The 21,930-nt window shown below is 54.0% G+C and overlaps 1 protein-coding gene across 5 annotated transcripts in view; it reads right to left on the reverse strand.

Annotated features, from left to right (window-relative positions):
• Nucleotides 1-21,930, reverse strand: part of Camk2b (calcium/calmodulin dependent protein kinase II beta) — a 90,731-nt gene that overhangs the window by 13,829 nt on the left and 54,972 nt on the right. For 3 of the 5 annotated variants that reach the window (XM_021178099.2, XM_029483712.1, XM_021178097.2), the window contains exons 4-13: nt 17,917-17,971; nt 14,416-14,481; nt 9,352-9,424; nt 6,864-6,966; nt 6,707-6,790; nt 6,117-6,211; nt 5,875-5,997; nt 5,496-5,579; nt 4,635-4,677; nt 3,595-3,669 (exon numbers count right to left, since the gene is read on the reverse strand). In XM_021178099.2, the coding sequence (XP_021033758.1) occupies nt 3,595-3,669; nt 4,635-4,677; nt 5,496-5,579; nt 5,875-5,997; nt 6,117-6,211; nt 6,707-6,790; nt 6,864-6,966; nt 9,352-9,424; nt 14,416-14,481; nt 17,917-17,971 (801 nt within the window). The remainder of the gene's footprint in view (nt 1-3,594; nt 3,670-4,634; nt 4,678-5,495; nt 5,580-5,874; nt 5,998-6,116; nt 6,212-6,706; nt 6,791-6,863; nt 6,967-9,351; nt 9,425-14,415; nt 14,482-17,916; nt 17,972-21,930) is intronic. The other 2 variants (XM_029483713.1, XM_029483714.1) reach the window with 1 other exon arrangement.

The raw sequence follows: 21,930 nt of genomic DNA on the forward strand, positions 1-21,930 counted from the left end.
CCAACCTCTTTGCCCACGAGCCCTGGCAGACACGTGGGCCCAGAAAGTGGAACCCCTGGTTCCAATGTTCCCTTTGGAGATTGGGACAGTCCCGCCTTTGACCCAGAACTTGCACCCACTAGAGCAGAGCTTAGAGTTTTAATTGCAGAATTAAAACAATAAAAATGGCGAGCGAGAGAGAAAGTCAGCTTACCTTACAGAAAAGGAAAGGTGAGGAGAGGAGGGAATGAGGAAGGAAGAGAGGAAGAGAGAGAAAACAAGATTTGTGTTGGTTCACAAAGGCCCCACACAGGGCAGCAAAGCCAGCCTGTCCCCAAGAAGAGCCAAGTGGCCATTTGGCCAACACAGCAGGTTAGAGGCAGTCACGGCTGGCATAGCATGGCGAGCATGGTACACAGTCCCTTGTCCCCAAAGCCCTTACCCACACATCCCATACAGCTAGACACTGGCTGACCATACCTGACCTCAGGTTTGCCTGCCTACAAGCAGGGAATCAGACATGGGGGGGGTGGACTTGGGGACAGCATATTTAGACTTGGGGTTGTAACATAGTCATACGTGGTCTTGTCACAGCAGCAATGCCACTGCTGTGATCAGAAATGCACATTTGTAGACCACATTCTTCCTGAGTAAGAACTCGGAAGGGTTCTGTGTGGCCACAGTTCTGAGGGTGGTTCTTTCAGAACCAGACCTGGGCCCCACTGCTGCCTGCTGCCTACCTTCCTCCCTGGCCAGATTACAACGTTTGAGCTCCTTGCCACCATCAGGCTCTGTATGCTGGGACATGGGGACATGGCTACTTGAAGCTACACACTGTCTTGGAACCTGTAGGGCTTTTGGTGTACCAGTGTGGTAGACACTGGTTCCAGACAGCCTTCCTCCATCATGGGCTTGTCTCAAAACTTCTGTCTCTCTTCAAGTATCATCTATAGACTTGGGGCTCCCTAGACCTTCAATCCCAGGTTAGCCCCAAAGGGTGTTCCTAGCGCCACAAATGCTGCCTTTCCATTTCTCTACAGAGTGGACTTTGAAACGCCTCTGATATGTGGCTAGATCCTCCCTAGAGTTTCCTGACATAGCCCTTCCCCTTGTCTACGGCTCTCTCTTCCATCTTCCCACATGGCTCATTCCCAGAGACCTGCACTGCACCAGCAGCATGGTCTTCCCTGGCATGAGTCCTTGCATGAACCTGATTCCTGCTCTCTACCGACACTTGGGCCTGACCAAGCTGAGAGATGGGTCCCTCCCTGGAGCCCAAGGAAATGGGGCAGTCCTGTCTTGAGGATGCTTGTTATGGCTTTCTGGGCAGCAAGGGAAGAGGAACATTTCTAGGAGGTGGCAATTTCAAGGTTCAACAGGCCATTTGCAGAAGCTCTACCCCTAGCAGGCCACACAGCCAACCCAGCGTGTCCCCTGTTGGATTCTGCGTTGGAACTTAGTGAATGAAGGCCAATATTGGTCTGAGATTCAGTAGTGGTGTCTCAGTATCCCTGGCATCCTTGGAAGTTCTCACAGGGAAAGACACACTGGAAGGGTTTGGCCTGCTGAGGTTCCAAGACTCTCTTTGATCTTAAGTGTTCCATTTGAGTCCTCAAGTCTATCAAAATCACAGTTCTAAGCTGTGCTACTGGGGATGGCATCTGTGGGAAAAGGACAGGGTTTATTTGGGGTGAACACGCTACTACCAAGCATGCTATAGCACACTTGGACCCAGATGAGCCATACCTACGGCTCAGGCCTAGAAAACCCAGGCAGCCATCACCGTCATTTCAGCATTTCCTGTTCCTCTCACCAGCTGGGCGTTGGTGGCGCACGCAGTGGCCCGCGTGCACGCTAGACACAACATGGGTGCATGGCCCAGTCTCCCTAATTGCATGGGCTCTGGCCATGTGCTTCCTGGAGGCTTTCTCCAGCTCCCATAGCTTGGACTCACTAACAGGAACCTGCAGCCAGGAACCTGCATACTCCTCCCCACAGGAGGAGCCACTTCTGCAGTGTCTCAAGTCAAAAGGATTTAGAAGGTGCAGCCGGAGCCACAAGTGGACTAAACAACCGTGGGATCCCAGATACCTAGAGTCGGGGCTCTTCAGACCTGTGCCCCCCAGCTCAGGAGGGCATTTTCCATTTCCAGGCCTCAGGCCAAGCAATTACCACAGCCAGCCTGACAGTCACAAGGCACATATCTGCTCAGTGGGGGAGGGGTAGTGGAAGCCAAAGTGCAATGCGCTCTACAGCAAGGGTCTTCCTGCTATTGAGGTGCTCTGCCACACTGGCGTGTTGGACAGAATCACAGAGAAGGAAGACCCCCCAACATGTGCCCCTAGTGTGTGGCTGGGCTGAGCCAACCGAGGAATAGATGGGACCTTCAGCCCTGCCTTGCCCTCTATCTAGTCACCATGGACAGCCATGCTGAGCTCTGATGACATGCACTGACCTCCCTCCAGGACAGAGTGACCCTCAGCACTTGGGGCAGAGCCACAACATGCAGGCAGCCTCATGCAAGGTTGCCCTCGCTCACTTGCAGGCCAGGCGAGCATGGCAGCAGAAGTCTTGGGCAGAGCATGGCTCAGAGGTGGCCTGTCTCACACCACTGTTCCCTGGCAATAGGGCTGCCCTGGCAGCCACTAGCTTTATCTTTAAAAAAAAAAATGAGTCTAGCCCCTCATGGGCTTCAAAAAGGCTACATAATATGGACTTGGGATCATCCACACTGGGACCCTGTGGGCAGAGCAGACCTGCCTAGGTGACTTAAGCATCCCCCAGGAGAAGGATCCTCTAGCTGGGCTGGCAAAGCATGGCTGTGGCCCTGGTGGTACTGTGAGGTGGATTCAGGCAGAGGTGTGGAAAGGGCTGGACCTCACTGGGCTGTGCAACCCATGCTCTATCCTCAGCTGACACTCAAGGCTATGGAGAAACTGGAGCTTGTCTTGAGCCTATGTGCTCAGTGACTGCTCGAACTCTGCACTAGCTAGCACTCCGTTTGGATGGTGGCTATGGAGCCCATGATGAGGGCTCTGGGCCACTTAGCCCTCAGAGGGTCCCACACCATCAAAGGAACAGATTGACAGAGGCTACATGACCCCCACCCCCAGGGAGTTTGGGACCATGTAAGAAGGGTCTTCAGACACTGACAGCACCCCATTTTCACTCTGGGAAACTCTGTAGCACAGACCACCAGACCCTTGGGCCCTACAGCTCCCTGGGACAACATCCCTATGCCCCAAACTGTGATCCAAAGGCTCCCCTCCCAGGACCGAGACCCTCCATCAGCAGGCTTAGTGGCTTCCTTCTGAGATCAGCGTCATTCTGAATTGGGTCTCCAGACTTCCAGAGGCCAGGACCTAGGGTCTCAGGCAAATGCGTCTGGGGTTTGATGTGACCTCTTTCTTACAGATGATGAGACAAGAGTGAGGGGCAGCCTTATTGCCCAGGGCGGGGTTTCTGCTGGGATGTGACAGGAGCGGAGCTCCCAGGGGGCTACCAGCCTCTGGGGAGGCTCTGGGGGCCTAGCCAGTGGCTGCGTGCAGCAGGGGGGCTGCATGCCAACAGGAGGGATGGGCAGGAGCGGGTGGACACTGGGCAAGACACATCTACCTTGTTCCACCAGCCCCATGGTGGTGCCGGAGGCCGCGGTGGACATTGTGGCCGGAGCGGTGGTCTGTCTGCCCACTGTTAGCACCGGGTTAGAGACGAGGGGAAGAAGGGGGCGACACAGACGTGGGGAAGGGCGAGGTGAGGAAAGAAAAGAGACAAAGGAAGCAGAAGAAGATTAGAGTTAAAGTTTAGGGGGGGATGGCTCCAGAATCCCTTTCTCAGGAGAGTGAAACAAGATCGGGCCGATGGACATGAGAAGCTTTTGCCTCCTTTCTCCTTAGAACACCCCAGTGGGGCTTCCTGTGCCCTGTGGGGCATGCGGGGCACACAGCAGACAGGACAGTCCCATTAGTGTTGGTGTGACCGTGTGCCCATTCCCGGCAATACAGCATCACAGCAAAGTAACAGGAGGCAGGGTGCCAGATGCAGACAGACAAGGAGAGACGACCATGAACGCTCGCACATAGTGTCAGACGACGAAGACGCCACAGACAGAGCTGTCCGGGCACTGGGGCCAACACTGTTCCCCCTGGGTGGACCCCATGGGTCTCTAACAGACCCTTGAGTCTTCATTCTCTCATCACCCACCGAAACAACTGGGGCAGGTGGCCCATCCAGAACTTACAAGTCACCCCGTGCGCAGACCTCAATCCATCCACCACCACCCCCACTTCAGCTGTCTCCCACATACAACACAATGCTTAGAGTACTGAGGACAAGGAGGCCACAGGCTGCCCAACAGATGCTTGGACAGATACAGGTGGCAGGCCAGGTGTTGGCAGCACAGACACTGGGGTGTCAAGTGAGGGACACAGACCCAACGACACGGAGGAGGCAGGACTGGGGCATAGCAGACCTCAGTGGTACCCAATGAGAAAAGCCAAAAGGCCTTCTGGGCAGAGGACCTTAGAGGTAAGGACAGAAGCTGGACCCTCGCCAGCTTGGAGGAAAGGGGCTGAGGGCCGGTGAAGAAGGAGGCGGCTTTCTGTAGAATGAGGGTGGCACTCAGACACCGTCTTCCCTAGAGAAGAATGTCTCACCTGAGAAATTCCGTGTGGCCAGCATAGTGGTGAGGATGGCTCCCTATGAAGAAGCAGAGCCAGGGTCACCCTGTTAGTGTCTGTCTCTGCCCCCAGCTTACAAGTTCAGCTTACCAGAGAAGTAAGACTTCCGGAGCCTCTAGCACTAAGGCAAGTCACACGCCCATAGTTAAAGCTCACACTACCCACAAATCACAGCGTCCAGACTCCTGAGAAGTGGGCGTGGCCAGGAAGGACTGCCACCATGATACCTAGCAAAGGGGTTCTTGTCCTTCCTAAATGCTGTGGCACCTTAATATAGTTCCTCATGTCACAGTGACGCTTGGCCACAAAGTTATCTCGTTACCACTTCATCACTGTAATCTTGCTACTGTTGTGTTGTGAATGACATGCGGAACATCTGATATGTGACCCACTAAAGGGTCTTGACCCACAAGTTGAGAACCATTCCTTTAACAGACCCGGGGCAGTCACGGTTGTCCTCAATGCTTTGGAGAAGCTAATCAAGCAATGGCTCCCGAGTCTAATCCTGTCCTTGACTGGCCAGCAACTATCAGGATCGGTTCTGTCCACTTGCCTCCCTAACCTGCTGGGCCCACCAGGACCCTTCTGCTCTGCCCTTTACCAAACCTGCTCTGGCCCAATACTCCTTTAGCCCTCAGGGTGATGAAGCGACCAGCTCTGTACCCAGGGCCAAGCTCAACCCTCTGAGCTGTGCCAGCATCTGAAATCCTCTGGTCTGGACTTGCAAACAGGCATTTGGGGGTTTCTCCTGCTTCCTCTTCTGCAGGTCCTACTGACACCCTTACTTCCAGCATGGAGCCCACCAGGACGCAGGGTTGGGGACTGAGTCTCGCCTACCTTGAGCTTCCTCCTTGCATTGAACTTCTTCAGACATTCCACAGTCTCCTGTCTGTGCATCATAGAGGCCACAGTGGAACGTTGCTGTTGGGAGAAGGGAAGTCACAGGGCAGTGAGGATCATCAGAGGCGTCAGTCTTGTCCCCAGAGGCTTAGGAGAGAGGTTCAAGGTGGTGGCACTCTAGGGCCAGCCACAATGACAATGAGAGATCGATCACTCGTTCCCACCTGCGGTCCCCAACTTATTTCCAAGTTCAAGTCTTGTCCTTCACAGACCAGGGGAGTGGTCAGACATAAGGTACAGAAGCCCAGGGCCATCTTGGGGGCCCTGGATATACCCACTAGGAACTGGTCCCTAGAGTTTGCCAAGAATGACTTACGCAGACCCATGGGTGCTTCAGGGCCTCATGGGCCGTGATGCGCTTGGCAGGGTTGATGGTCAGCATCTGGTTGATGAGGTTTTTGGCTTCAGGAGTAACGGTGTCCCACTCAGGGGATGGGAACTACAGAAGGAAGCGGGGCACAGGGCAAGGCTGAAGCCCCTCCCCCGGGCAGAGGCCATGGAGAGGAGGGGAGACCCAGGGTGCGGCAGTCCCCACCCTCCACGCCGGCGCCCACTCACATCATACGCCCCAGCCTTGATCTGCTGGTACAGCTTGTGTTGGTCCTCATCCCAGAAAGGTGGGTAGCCCACCAGCAGGATATACAGGATCACCCCTGTGGATGGGGAGGTGAGCAGCATAGCCCTGGGGGCCCCAGGGTCAGTCCTCAGTGTCCCTTTGCGCCCCTCCACCACGGGGAGGACGGCACAAACGGCCTCTGATCCCTGCTCCATCTCCACCCTATGTCACTAGGGAGCCTGGCCAGCCGCCTCTGCTGTATCCCCACCAGAAAGAGAAGAGCCCACCTAAGGAGCCACCTTGCCCTGTGGTCTGACAGCCCCTGGTCCCTGTATCCTGGTGTCCACTTGCTCTGGGCACAGACCTATAATGAGCACAGGCAGACAAACATAATGGCCTGGGGCACATTGGTAAATGTAGTCACGGTGAGAGGTCCCTGCTAAGGCAGCCCAGAGGCAGGGATGACACACATACTTGGCTCAGGGCAGGGTAAGCCAGCCACCTGCACGCTGCAGGGCAGAGGGAACGATTCCGAAAACACTACCACACACTCACCATGCAACCCAGTCACCTCTTCACACACAGGTCTTACCGCATGCCCAGATGTCCACGGGTTTGCCGTAGGCCTCCTTCCGAAGGACCTCGGGAGACAGGTAGCCTGGCGTTCCCGCAAATCCTATCGAAGGGGAAGGGACCATGAAGGGCCATGAGGAGCTGCCAGTACCCTCTACCTGCCCCCTGACACTCACCAAACCATGCCTGCTGGTCTCCCTGAACCTCGATGGCCAGGCCGAAGTCTGCCAGCTTCACTGCGGCACCTTTGCATTTGCTGGCCAGAAGCAGGTTCTCGGGCTACAGGGAGAGAGCCGTCAGGCCACAGCGCAGTTGTAAGGGGCGGGCACAAAACAGAGACAGACAGCAGCAGTTTGCTGGACAGGGAGGCACAGCGTGCCTCCCAACATGGAGGTCCTCTCTGGGGACAAGGATGGCAGCCCCAGTCATTCAAAGGGAAGTTAGCTCTCAGTTTGAACTTGGGTACCTTGCTTCCTAAAATGAGAACAAAATCTCCAGTTCTCCCTCACAGACAACACAACAGCTCCATCGTTGGCCTGCAGGGCTGCCCCACTGATAGAGGTCAGTCTTGCCCCTCTCCTTTCTGACATGGTGGAGAGTCTAGGGACTTGGGCAGTGTTCTTCACAGGACATGGAGGAACACCTAAGCCCCACTCAGCTCCAGTCAGCACTACTACACGGGACAGGAAGGAGCCACGGTCGCTTAGTCCTGTGCATCCACAAGTGGGGAAAGCGTCCTCATGGACAATCATTCCTGGTTCAGCTGCAGGGATATTTGTTTTGTCCTGAAGAAGTGGCCAGAGAGGCTGTTGTCTCTGAGTTGTTGAAGGCCTAAGAGACCCCTCTGCAATTTGCTTTCCCTGGCCTTTCTGTCTAACCTGTAACCCCAGCAGCGTGTCCCGGCAGCTCTGGGCACCAATCAGGAAGTTCCTGGCTTCTGACCACCAGGGGACTCTTCAGCTCTCAGCACAGAGGTGCCTCACCTCTGGGACCATGGACTGCCATGGCCTGCTTTGTTATCCATCTCAGAGACTTTACATGGCTTAATGTGATTCCTGGAACCCAAGTATGCCTGCCCACCTACACAGAAAGACACAAGCTTCCTGAGTTGGGTCTCCGGGCCCACGGCAGACCAGAGCTTCACAAGTACTCGAGCTGTGAGTGTGAAGTCAGCAAGCCCAAGGCTACAGATCTCCTAAAACTCCCTCCCCTCTGGTGATAGGCAGGGTTCACGCCCAGCCTTGCCCATTTTCACTTAGCCATTGTGAGCATGGCAGGGGCCCCGGGCTCTCTGCTCCTGCACTGGAAATGTGTCAATCACGTGGGAGCTCTAGAAGGCGCAAGGCAGGAAAGTCTGGGACCTTGGAGGAGGCAGCAGTCAGGCCGCAGAGGCTGAGCTGTACTCTGGCTCCTTCACAACCACTCTCTGAGACATGGCCTACACATGCTCTCTCCTGCCTTGTCCTGACTGTGTAGCTTCAACCTAGCACTGTGTCATCTGTGGGTCTGCCTCATCAAGATGGTGGGACCTCCTCCAGGAAAGGAGGGGCGCTCCATTTTCTCAAAAGGAAGATCTTGTTTGCCCAGACCTGGAGATGTAGGGAACACATACTTCTCTGCCTTAGCTTCTGTGGTAACTCTCTGCAAGTGTAGTGCCCGCACCTCATTTAATTAGTGACAAAGACCCCCTTGTCTCAGGGGTCTTGTGCACCGCTAGCCCAGATAAAACAGAGCAGGGTGCTCAAGGAAACAAGGACACATGGTGAGATAGAGGGGACATCCTACTCTGTGTGATACCCTTCCCAGAACAGCAGCAAAGACTGATCCCTAGCCTATGGCCTAAGAAAGGAGTGATCACCCCAGTTAGCACTGAGGCTCAGGGGAAGGTCGGCCTTAAAGACATTCAGGCCAGGACTGGCATCTATAGTGTCCCCAAACAGGTGGATTCAGCAAGCGGCTGAAGCAGACCTTGGAAAAGTAGAGGTTACAAGCAAGAAGGGGGTGGGGGATGGGGTCTATAGAAAGCTCAGAGCCATTAGTTGTTTTCTCATGAGGCAGGGTCTCATGTAACTTGGCTGCCCTCAGTGCTATGTACCCTAGGCTATCCTTGAACCCCTGACCCTCTTGCCTCAGTTTCCTAGGCACTGGAATTAAAGGGATGAGCCATCACACCGAGCGACAGATTTTCTTTTGAACAGAACCTAGATCCCATAGTCTAGCTGTGGGCATCATAGAATTGGAAAGAGAGATCTGAGAGGAGTTGGCTAAGCCTGTCTGCTCCTGCTCTCCCCACCCACATCCGGAGCCTTGAGAGCTCCATCTTGGCAGGGGACTAGAAAGTGAGAATCTGAGTGTACCTCAGTTAACTGGACGGTTCCAGAAGTGATGGGGATGCTGGGTTGTAACTGTGCGGCTACATGTCATCTGTGCACACACCTGCATGTACACACCCAGCTATTTACGCATGCACTCATGCCTCTATGTACACACATGTGCACATGGCTTTGCCCAGACACAAACACACATGCACTCACACTTTTTTGTGCAAGCACATAGTATGCACACACACCTTCCACACACACCTCTCCCTCGTACTCCACACCTCATTTTACATGGTCGGTAGGTGTGGGTAACAACCTGTCACAGAGCAGAGAAGAAACTCACCTTGAGGTCTCTGTGGACGACCCCCATTTGATGACAATGGAGAACAGCTTCCAGGATCTGCTGGATGCAGTGACTATAGCAAACAGCAGACAAGTTAGTTGCGTGGTCCTGGGGTGGCCAGGGAGGGGAGCAGCAAAGGAAGCATGGGGAAGGCAGGAGTGCTGTGGGAGACTGGGGTTCAATCTCCAGGCTGGAGGGGGCAAGGATGATGAGGGAAACCATGGCAGAAGGAGATGCTGGCTACAAGGAAGTCCTTCCTCAGCCCCAAGGCCAGCTCTTCTAGTCCTTGCTCTGCCTCCCCTGCTGGGCCCAACTGTGCTTAGAAATCAGAACCGGATCCACAGCAGTAACTCTGAAGGGACACTCTGGTTTCCTGCTTACCTGGGCTGAGTTAGGCTAAACGGACCATAAGCTGTGGGTAGAGATGCCTGTTGTAAGTGAGGGCTGTGGGCAGGAGCATGGGCGCCAGGTATGTGGATAAGCCTGCCTGCTTTGAAGTGGCAACACTGCATTACTGCTTCTGCATCTCAGTAGATACGGTGCCTGGGTATCCACCAGTCCAGCCTTATCCATGTGAAGACATCTATTGGGCAGGGTGCCTCGCTGGCCAGGGGACAGCTTGAGCACAGGTGTCCCCTCTGTTCTATTGGTGGCAGTCCCGGGTCCTTCCTGTCCTTCCACACAACAGGCTCAGGGCCACCAGCCCCAAGGATGCAGAGGTTCTGTAGCCTAGCAGCCCCTGGAGCCAGATATGAGTCACATGGGACCTCACCCTAGAGACAGTGGTGTGACCAAAGGTTGGCTTCCCTGGGGTATGAAAACCACCCTTCTCAAACAGTACCCCCTCACCCCCACGTCTGGCCCCATGGGGACATGACCAGCACGGCACTGTGAACGATATTCACACGAAGCTCACCCTTGACATCTGATGGATATGAACCTGAGGTTTGTGAGTTCAGAAAGAACCAAGTCCAACTTGTGGGAGGCAATCTTCCAGTATGTTACCACCCCTCGCCTGCATGGGGGCCTTGAAACCCTGTCTTCCCAGCTTTCTCCCAGGGTCCACCTTGGCCCCTTTCCTGTGTCACCATAAGAAACTGCCATTTCTCATGACATTCTATTCTGCCTGGCACCATACCTTATCTTTGTCCCCAAGAGAGTCCAGCACTTGTCACTCAGGGTGATGCCCAGTCCCATGCAGGATAGGGGACAACTGTGTTCATGGCAAGGCCTGTAGGACTGGACACAGAATGTCTCCGCCAGGTGAGCAGAGTTCAGTCTTCCCATAGGCCAAACCCACATACACCGGAACCAACGGGGCACAGCTGTAAGTTCAAGATATTTTCCCCAGCCCTGCCGGGTGCAAAGGGCCTATACTGAGTTGGCCAATGGCCAACGGGCCTCTCAGACTATATGAATGGAGAGGGTCCTGTGGCCCTATTTAGAGAAAATTAGAGCCACAGACTATCGGTCTCCAGCCGCGTCTGTGGTCTGCATAGCCCCCAGTTGGCTGATCTCCCTTCGATCTGGGACATTCTTCCAAAGGATTGATCTATGTGCAGCCACGGTCACTGGGAAGTGCCATCTGCCTATGCCACCACATGGGTCCAGCCTGCTCCATGCACTGAGAGAATGCTGAGGGGCAGAGTTGGCACCTTCCTCAGGCACAGTTTTCAGAGAGCCCATTTCAAGTCCAGCGAAGGCTCTAAGGCAAGGCCCTGAGGTCTTACCCTCCATGATAACACCGTCAGCATGTGCCTAGCAGTACACACTTTTCTGCCCTCCTGTCCCTCAGGCATCCTTCCTGGTGCCGCTGGGCCTACTAGGAAGCCTCTTTTGGTGCCCAGAGGCTCCAGCCCATGCTGCTGGGCTAGTGAGCTTCCCTTTCTGGCATAGGCTGGTCCTCACACAGGTGGAAGTTCCTCATGGCTGCCACAGCCACCCTGAGAGGGTCACTAGTACTACAGAATAAGCTGGTGGGCAAGACAAGGCTCTCCAAGAGAACGTGGTGCCAAGCTGTAGGAGGGAAAGTGACAACAGGGACCTGTGGCAAGCTAGGGCACTTACCCAGCCAGAGAATAGCGGCTCAGGGAACTCTCTTTAGGGACTTTTCTCTCACGCTGCTGTGGCCCATGCTACCTCCATCACCAGGGCATCAATACTGTCTTAGTGTCTTACTTTGGGAGTCACTCTGTGGCCTGAATCCCCATCAGGCAGCATTGTGGACACTGGCTAGCTCCTGACATGATTCTCAGCTTGAGACCTGGTCAGCATCACAGTGGCTAGGACCACGGGTACATGCTGCCGTGCCTGGCTTCTGAGACTTGCAAGAATACATCTGTGTTCCAAACTTTGTTTTCCTTGGTTTGTAAAAGGACTTAGCCACCTCTAAGTTTCCCCCACAAGCTCCAAACTAAAAGCCCTGCGTCTCTCTAAAAGGAATCTCCAGCTTCCTTAGACAGAAATGGGTTCAGAAAAGCCCCTCTGGTCTGCCTTCCTGCTCTTGGTATTAGGGATCTGCTTTCACTGTCTGGCCAGATGGTGTCAGCTCATCTCTCAGGTGCTTTCTCTCAACTTGAGCTCAAATTTTTCCTATAGTCAGTGTTGGGATCCACCGTGGGGTGGGTCAATGGCTGTGCAGTAACAACCCGCAGGGGCAACCCAATCAGACTCCTCATTAGGCACCAAAGCCTGAAGCAGAAGCAGAAAGGTCCAGCCAACAGGCCGCAGGGATCTGAATCCTGGCTGTGTGTTCTCCCTCCTCAGGGTAGGGAACAGCCCCATTGAGAAAGAAGCCTGGACCACAGAGTACCAGCCCCTAGGTCCAGGGGCTGTCATACAAGTGGGGTGTAGCCTCTTCATGGAGATTCGGCGTGTGCTCTCCGTGTTTCTCAGGACTCAAGCTTCCCGCCTTTCCTCACAGTCTGACTACTGAGCATGCACCTCCCTTGGATCCCTAAATACCGGAGAGACAAAGCCCATGTCTGCTTGGCCAGGGATAGGTCCAGGAAACCTTAAACACTTGAGACACTCTCTACATAGCATTTCCCTGGGAAGCGGCAGGGGCTCCTGTCCTCTGGGAAGGCATGGAGGTGCCTGGCAAGGACACGGAGCTACTTTCCTCCCTCAGCCTACAGGTTCCTATGACCCGAATAGGCTAAGAGCGTGGGACTCGGCCACTCCCCGGCTTGAGCCCTCCTGGACCCAACAGGTCTTGACAGGATTGCCTACCCTATTTCTCCATTGCCTGTAGCAAGAAGGTCCAGAAATGGGGCTGGAGGGTTTGATATAGGCCAGGCACCTTAGAGCCACCAGAGGGCGCTGCGGACCTTTCAGAGATAGACTGAGGCTGGAGCCAGTATGTGACCCTGGAGGGATACCAGGCCTGTGTTCTTGAGGTGAGCCCTGACCCCAGTGGTAGAAGCAGTCCCCTAGGTTGGAGGACAAAGCTTACAGGGAACCCCACGCCACATGGGGTTATGGGAATAGAGGAGGGCCTAGGCTGGAAAACTTTGATAAGGCGAGAGGATTATCATATTCCCCCACCACCACACACACCACACACACACACACACACACACACACACACACACACACACAGGTTCCTTGGCAAGGGTGTGGCTTCCCAGCCTAGTGACCTATCATTGCAGGTCAGGGAAAGGGACTCCCTCTCTCTTTCTGTGTCTCTTTAAGTAGAATATAAAGAAAAATAAATACATTTTCCTCTGGTCAACAGGACAGACCTTTTCTAAGATGTTTTGCTAAACAGAACGTTTTTCCAAGGGCAGTCTTTGAAATGATTCAGTGCCCTTAGTTTCCTGAGACTGAGAATTGGGGACACATGCTTGTCCCACCCTGTCCTTCTCTATGGCTTGGCCTCTGCTGCCTGGCTTCATGGGGAAGACCTAAGAGGCCACGATGAGCCAGGATGTTCATGGCTCCCCACAGGGACTCGGGCCTGCAGTGAAAAGCAAGACTTTCTCCTAGTGAAGGATCATGTTACATACTGCTCATGTAAGTAATATTCATTTTTCTCAATTGGAGATATAATGCATACTCGTTAAAATAGACAAGATAGAAAATTTAATACCACCCATAACTTGACTCCTTGGAAAGGACCCCCGCATCCCTCTGTCCCTGCCTTTAAATGCATAACTATCTCTGCGGCCAAGCAGTGGTAGACAGGGCCCACAAGCAGAGAGTGACCCAGGGAGTGACCACCCACAGCCATCCCTGAGATAAGACACAGTCAGGATAGCACCTGACATGGGCCCCAGGAGCCTTTCCAGAGACAGATCCATCCTTGCCTCAGCTGACACCCTTCAGTCTGGTCCCTAGCACCGTGTCATACACAGGCCTCTCTGGGTCATCACCCTCCACTGCCCTGGCAAAGACTGGCCTAGAGAGAGACTACCCAAACAACCATGAAGAATCTAGACCTGGGTAGAATCCTAGTTCCTCCACTCACCTGCACACCAGAGACCCAAGGACCCAGGGCTCAGTCCTCTGACTGGCATCCTGGCTGGGAATACAAATGGCCCCTTGGCCCTGAACTAAGGTTTCATGTGTCCCTGGCCTCTTCCCACTGCCCTGGAGCGAGGTGGACACTCGTTCAGGAGCTTTTCGAGGAGAACCAGCGGTGGCTTTTCTAGCAGAGGTACCAGTACAGTGTGCTTGGACTGGTCGGGCCCACAGTGGCTCTGGGAGGTCACAGTGCATGGGGATTGGTTCCTGGCCTGTCTTTCTTAGAAAGTCACATTGCGTGCTTATCAGTGGGAAGCTAATGGACTGTGGATGGGATGCCCAAGAGAAAAGCAGGATGGCGCCCAGGGCACCTCCCCTTTACCATTCCAAGAAGGGAGCCTCTCTATGTGCAGGCTGGGCGGCCCCCTACCCGGCCCACACCTCTGTGTTGACACTCTTACTCAGCTGACCTCTGAGGGACTATGGAAATGACAGTGACACACAAGACAAACGTGGGTTACAGAAGGGGCAGGCGTGGCACTAATGAGGAAAGAGCCAAAGGTTAGGAAAGGGAAGCATGGCGTGAAGCTCTACACCCACCTGGCATCAGCCTCACTGTAGTACTCTCTTGCCACGATGTCTTCAAAGAGCTCCCCACCAGTGACCCTACAAGGGAAGCACATGGTCACCGACCCTGGAGATCCTCATCACCTGATAACCCATCACTGTCACCACCATTATCTATCATCACCACTGCCACCACTGTGACCACTGTCACACCAGCACTGCCACCATAACCACCACAGTCATCACCATGACCACCACAATCATTGCCATCACCACCACCATGGCCACCACAGTCATCACCATCACCATGACCACCACAGTCACCACCATTACTCCATGACCACCACAATCATTGCCATCACCACCACCATGGCCACCACAGTCATCACCATCACCATGACCACCACAATCATCACCATCACAATCATTGCCATCACCATCACCATGGCCACCACAGTCACCACCATCACCATGATCACCACAGTCATTGCCGTCACCGCCACCATGACCACCACAGTCATTGTCATCACTGTCACCATGACCACCACAGCCACTACTGCCATCACCATCATGGCCACCACAGTCATTGCCATCACCATCACCATGACCACCACAGTCATCACCACCACCACATTTATCACCATCACCATGACCATGGCCACCACAGTCACCACCATCACAATGACCACCACAGTAATCACCACCACTGCCATCATGACCACCACAGTCATTGCCACCACTGCCACCATGACCACCACAGTCATTAATTACCATCACTACCACCATGAACACCACAGTCATCACCATCAGCATCACCATGACCACCACACCCACCACCATCATCACCACTATGGCCACCACAGTCATCACCACCACCATGACCACCACAGTCATCACCATCACCATCACCATGGCCACCATAGCCACCACCATCACTGTCACCATGACCACCACAGTCATCACCATCACTGTCACCATGGTCACCACAGTCATCACCATCACCGTCACTTCCTCCATCACTGTTCTCATGTCATCTTCATTATATCACCATGACCATCACCATAGCTGCCATCATCACTAACACCTCATCATTGCTACAGCCACCAGTGCTACTGTTACCTTCACCATTGTCATCGCTGCTACCATCTCACCATCATGACTACCATCACTATTCCATCATTACCATCATCTCCATCCTTACACACACACACCAATAGTGACAACTTATCAAAGGCATACTCATTCACCATCATGGAATGTTTCCTTCTTCACACCTGTTTCCTGAGAAAATTGAGTTTCTTTACACCTAAGTGGGCTTCACACCTATGTAAGCACATGAGTTTGCTGAGCCAGGGCTTCCCAGGGTTACACTCAGCTTTGTGAACCTTAATCCTAGGTCTGAGACTATCTGGCTCCCCCTATTCAATGCTCTGCTCTCTTGAGCCAGATCTGAGGCATCACAGAGTGGATTTATTGCCTGTATCTGGCCTCCATGGTGGGCTGAGGGCTTGAAAGACTTGAATTCCTGTCCCCATGAGACCATAGACAACATAGGTAGTGTACTCTACCCACACACCCTCCTGCCCTTTGTCTCTGTCTCCATACATCAAATGCCCATGGCAAAGCAACACTGTAAATGTGTGGTTTACACATATGTGGACCAGGAGAGTCTGTCCAGCAGTAGCCCATGTAAGGGGCTGTTATCCCCAGTGCTGTGTGATCGACAGTTTGAGCCTCTACACAAAAGAAAATTCTTGAACCAGGCTTTGAAAACTCAAATCTGGGCAGAAAAAATGGTGTAAGGCCAATGTATCTTGGTGCAGAACTGTAGTTCAAAGGATATCCTTGGTTTGCCAGATCTGTGCCAGGGCCAGGCTCCCTGAGTTACTGCATGTGTTCAGGCACTGGTGCGTTGGTGTGTGGACACCAGGGTCATCTCTTGGTCCAGAGTCACGGGACAGGAAGCTGGGCCTCTACTGAGCTGGGTGCCATGGGGGAGATGTGCAGTCACTGTTGGAAGCCCTGCTCTGTAACTTCCATGGTGTGTATCAGCCACCTCCCCAGACCTGCAGGGCTCTCAGCTGACAAGGCCTTGAGGCCTGCTGGGGGGCTACCAAACCACCTCAGAACCTGCAACCCTGGAGGCTCTGGAGGGATGGGGGGTCCAGACCCACCTCCTCAGTCTCTCCCTGCAGCTGTCTGCCTGGCATGTGTTGAGAGGTCTGAGAGATAAATGTGTCACATATACACATCCCTCCCTCCCCCACCCTCTCTTTCCTTCTTGGCTCCTGAAACAAGTGCAGCCATCCATTGGTCATCAGGGGCCCTGGGCATGACCACCCTCAGCCCACAGGCCTCTGTTTCTTGAGAAGAAGGGTGGTAAAAGTGATTTTGAGGCACACAGGGGGAAAGTGAACCCACCCCACCTCAAGCCACAGGACTGGTGTCTCAGCACAGATTCAATCAGACTGCGGCCTGTTATCTAACAGATCACTCTAGGCAGGGTCTTGTGGGACACACAGGGGTAGCTGAGAAGTAAACAAAGCCCATGCAGGGGCAGCCTAGCTCTTCACCAGAAGATGCTACAAGGCAGAGAATGCTAAGGCCTGCATGCCCAATGGCCCAGACATCTGTCAGGCTGTTTGAGGGAGGAAGGGCTGAGAGGTGGCCCTAGGAAGGCTCCTCCTGTTCCCATTCAGCCTGTTGCTCAAGGGCAGCCAGAGGGCATGGGGTAACCATGGTAACGGTACCAGAGCCAGGTTTCCCTGGCTGTGCAGTCTGGAGGCCACCAGGACAAACCAAAGCCCCTGGGCCCCCACCCAGCCCAGGGTCCTGCAGCAGCCCTGATTCACAGACAGCTAAATATAGTGCTGCTTAGCAGGGGCTGCCAAGAGTAAAGGGAGATGAGATCATCGCTTCTAAATCCGGCAGGAAGTGAGAGGCGGAGTTGGCCCCGAACGCCTTCTCACTCAGCTACAGCACACACAGACACACACACACACACACACACACACACACACACTCATGCAAGCACACTCACACACACACAGAGGCCTGTATCTCCAAAACACACCCAGTCACACTTTGAAAACAGACATGCACGTACACTCATGGACTTTACACAAAGCATCTCTGTGCTTGCTCTAAGCTCTACACATATGCGTGCACATGCATCCTTCCACCTTACAAACACGCATGCTCACATCAGCTAGCTGTGCCCCCAACCCAGCATGGCAGGCCTCAGAAGGGAGGGAGGTGAATGGCTGCTCTCCCTAGTCTTCCCTCTACTGCCCCAACTGACAGGCTTTCTGCACAGTTGGCGTCCTCAGCATGTCACACTCAGACTGGGTAAAAACCCGTGCACAGCCACATCAGCGCTGGCTAGGCTGCATGTGGCTGGGAATGAGGTGACCCCTGCAGAGGTGCATTCGGAGTGTCCTGATGTGGGGACAGGCCTGCTCCTGAATCTGAGGAGGCTGTGGGCCCCATGCTGGGAGTGAAAGAAAGGTGAGGGTCCTTGGATTTGGCACTTACAGATCAAAGACCAGGTAGTGGAAGCCCTCTTCAGAGATGCTGTCATGGAGGCGTACTGCAGGGACAGAGAAGTCATGAGGAGCAGGAGGTAGCCCAGGATATTCCCTACTGCCCACTGCCACCCTGTCAGGGCCCACCCAGCACCAGTGCTGCACGCCTGGGGCAGGGAACCTGTCTCTGTGGCCCACAGGGTCTCTCCCAAGACAAGGAGGCTGCCTGGGTCTGGGGGAAGATATGAGCTGACTTGAGGTGCTGCATGCTGAGCCAGAGGGAACATCACGGAGCCCTGAGGGAGCACCATAGAGCTCTGAGGGAGAACCACAGAGCCCTGAGGGAGCACCATAGAGCCCTGAGGGAGCACCATAGAGCCCTGAGGGAGAACCACAGAGCCCTGAGGGAGCACCATAGAGCCCTGAGGGAGCACCATGGAGCTCTAGGCAGCACCTTGCCCTTCCACTGGCCCCTTTCTGTTCTCCTATTTCCCCTACCATGGGGAAACACAGCAAAGGCTCACTGCTGAGCCCTAACAGGAGCCATGTCTTCATGGGAGAGGTTTCTGTAGGAAACAAACCGATTTTCCTGTCCTCAGCAGGACAGGGCCTCCACTGAGAAGGATTACCAGGTGAGGTATATTTCAGAGGCTCAGACCTTGACTTCTGTCTCCTTTTGGCCAGTGGGATCCAATAGTCTCCCTCTCTCTGGCCCTCTTACCATACCAGTTGCTGAACTTGTATTCAGTTCTGTCTGGACTGGGCTGGGGCTGATGGGCTCTGAGGAATGATGGCGATGGTGGGAGGGAGCTGCCAGGTCTCGGCTTGGGGCTGTACTCTGCACCAAGCAGTAAAGATTTTCTAGGAATGAGTCACTCGGGCCCTGCTCTCCCACCTGCAGATCCTGCCCTTTGCTAGAACAGCAATGCATGCCAGGGCTGTTCTGAGCACCTTGCTCACCAACCACCCCTGCAGGCTGCAGAAAAGGGATCGGCAGCAGAGAGGTTGCCAAGCAGCAGAGGGCACACAGCCTACAGTGAGTCTGTGGGAGCAGGGGTCTGGCTCCAGCGAGTGCGCTGGACTAGTCCTGGTCTTGGTGCTCTTGGGATCTTAAGTTCTTGCTGTATTCCACCACCCAAGACTGGGCCACGAGGCTGGAGAGTGAAGAGCAGCTACCTTCTCCCTGGTCCCACAGGACTCCAGGACCTCAGGCAGAAACAGCCCACACAAGTCCTGCTCCTGGCACCCTCCTCTCTGTCCTAGTTTCTAGCTAGCTGCTGGCACCCTCCTTCCTGGCACTAGGCTTCCCAGGCGCCATTCTGATAGTATCCTCATGCCTAGGAATTCCGATCTGTCCTGTGCCCCAACTTGGTTTCCAGGCGCCTTAATCCCATGATGCATTTCACCTCATGTATACCTTTAGCACACCAGGCCCCAGGCCCTCAATAGAGACAGGAAATGGGATACCTGCTGTGGCCACCACAGTAGCCGTGTGAATTGGGAGGGACACCCCACTTACCTGAGCCCAGTCTGCAGCTCTGTAAAATGGAAGAACCCCCTGTCTGTAGGGTGCTGTAAATTGTGTTCCTATGTGAAACAGTGAGCAATCCCTGAGCCACAGCCCTATGTCTGTCACTGTTGTCACTGTGGTATAACAAACACCAGATGACTGAGGCTCAGAGTCTGAGGCCACTTAGGGACCTGGGGTGTTTTCTGAAACCCATGGCAGTGGCCTAGAAGCAGCCACTATGGACGCAGGTCCTTATATTTCTCCTCCATTTCCTGGCTCTAAGCTTACTAGCATAGCTTTCTCGACCTTCCCCAACCCATCCTCTGGGACCCACATCCTGGTTATCTCTCTGGGCTATCAGAGCCTCTTAGTGAGGACAAATCTGTTCTACTTGGCTCCCTAGACTCTATATCTACCTGGGCCTCCACTCTGTCCAGGCTGATCTGTGTCTGAGGTCCTGGTGCCTGCTGGCAACCTCCTTCTAGGAGCTGCCAACAAAACCCCGAGGCTGAGCCAGGACACATTCTTCTGGCTTCTTCCTCCTGGGGGCGGCCAATCAGGGTGGCCTGTCTGAGATGACCCAGCTGCCTTCCCTCTGGGACATGCCACTCTGAGCAGACAAGGGTCCCAGCAGTCCCAGGGGGCCTTCTTCCATCTATCCCTGAAGGCAGTGCTCCAAGAAGGCCTAACTAGCCCTTGGAGTTACCCCACTGCCTTCTAGGGTATCCAGGAAGGACTGCTGGAGGCTGTATGTCCTCACCCACCTACCTAGAGACCAAAGAGACTTGGCTCATCCTGACCAAAGAGATGTGTCCCATTTCCTCTCTAAGACTCAGTTTCCTCCCACAGAAGGAACTATGGGGTTCTGTTTGTGTGGAATGAAGGTAGTAGGGATGTGGACACCATTTTAAAAACAGGTGCTTATTTTACTGGCTTCAAAGAAACCTGAACCAGCACATCAGACTTGCGAGTTCACAGAAAAGGCTAAGGAAAACATGACAGAATTGTGACAAAATCTATTTAAGGACACAAAATAAATGGCACTTTGTGGCTGGTATACAGAGTAAGGTGGGTAGGTCCACCACATACAGCTTCTTGCCAGGACAGCCAGGAGGAAGGGTAGGGGTCAGGTGGCAAGCAGAAGACCTCACCCAGAGTCAACCTACCCACCTGAGTCTCCCAGGGGAAAGGAATTCAGGGGATGGCTATGTCCCTCTTCCTGTCCTGCTGTGGAACCTCCTACTGCTGGGGACCCCTTCCCTTCTGCTCAGCAGGGCTCAAGGGAACCCAAGCCAAGCTAGGGTTGTAGCTTCTGAGAGCAAAGGAGCTTGGAGCACCCGAACATTAGAAGATTTGAGGGGTCCTCTGCTGCAGGTCAAGTATGTGACATCAGTAGTGGGTTTGCTCTCAGATGTCCTGGCTGGAGCTTTTGCAAGCAACTCAAGTCAACCTGGACTGCTCCTCCTGGCACAAAAAAGGCAGGCATTTATAAACATGTGCTGAGTAATGAATGCAGGAGCCTTCCTGGGGATGTGGTTGAGCTCAGGGGCACATCCAGGTGAGGCCTACACCTGTCTGTGCTTAAGGATTAGCATCACAGATACTAACTTGATGGTAACAACCTAGTCTGGAAGCCCCTTCTCCTGCGGACCCTGTGTTGGGGGCACAGGGTCCAAGGTCACATAGGTTCTTCTGTTCATCACCTTCTTCTTCATCACCCCAGAGGGATGAGTTGGGCCTCTTCCCAAGAGGGGCATCTACTGGGAAAAGATTCTTGCTATTGCAAGTGACCTAATCAGATCTCCCCCCTCTCCCTCTCCACTGCAAAGGTTGGACCACACTCAGGGGGGCTGGAGCTACCCAGCCCTCTCTTTCACTCTGGAGGAGACTGGGCCACCCTTGAGCAAACACTGGGCCACGCCCTGTCTAGATGCCAGGGATCTGGCATCTGGGAGTTGAGGGACTGATTTTATTGCTGGTCCTGGGTAAGGCCACGAGCCTCATTCACAATGAGACAGCTCAGCAGGTAGAACCGGGACTCCAACCTCAGCTGCTCATCATGGTGGTGGCAAAATGCATCCTAAATCCTATGGTGCATTTTCTCCATGGGAGCTGATCGCCCTGGCTGTGGGCTTCAAATAGAGTATGTAGGACAGACACATACTAGATCCTCAGAAGGTGATGATCTTTGAGGTGGTTCCTCAAAGGGTTAAACAGGGTTCGCATGTGAGCAAAGCTGCCCCCAGATGTACACTCAGCAGACTGAAGGCAGGGACTCATACCTGTGTACCCCATCAGAGCAGCACCAATCACAATGGCCAAGAGGTGGAAGCAGCCCCAAGTGTCCATCAAGAGATGGATGGACAAACAAAATATCATTCAGCCATCAAAAGAAAGAAATTCTAGCTGGGTGTGATGAAACATGCCTTTAATTCTAGCACTTGGGAGGCAGAGGCAGATCTCTGAGTTCAAGGCCAGCCTGGTCTAGAGAGAGGGAGAGGGAGAGGGGGAGGG

Source organism: Mus caroli, chromosome 11 (assembly GCF_900094665.2).
Source record: "Mus caroli chromosome 11, CAROLI_EIJ_v1.1, whole genome shotgun sequence".
In the NCBI taxonomy this organism is placed as follows: Eukaryota; Metazoa; Chordata; class Mammalia; order Rodentia; family Muridae; genus Mus; species Mus caroli.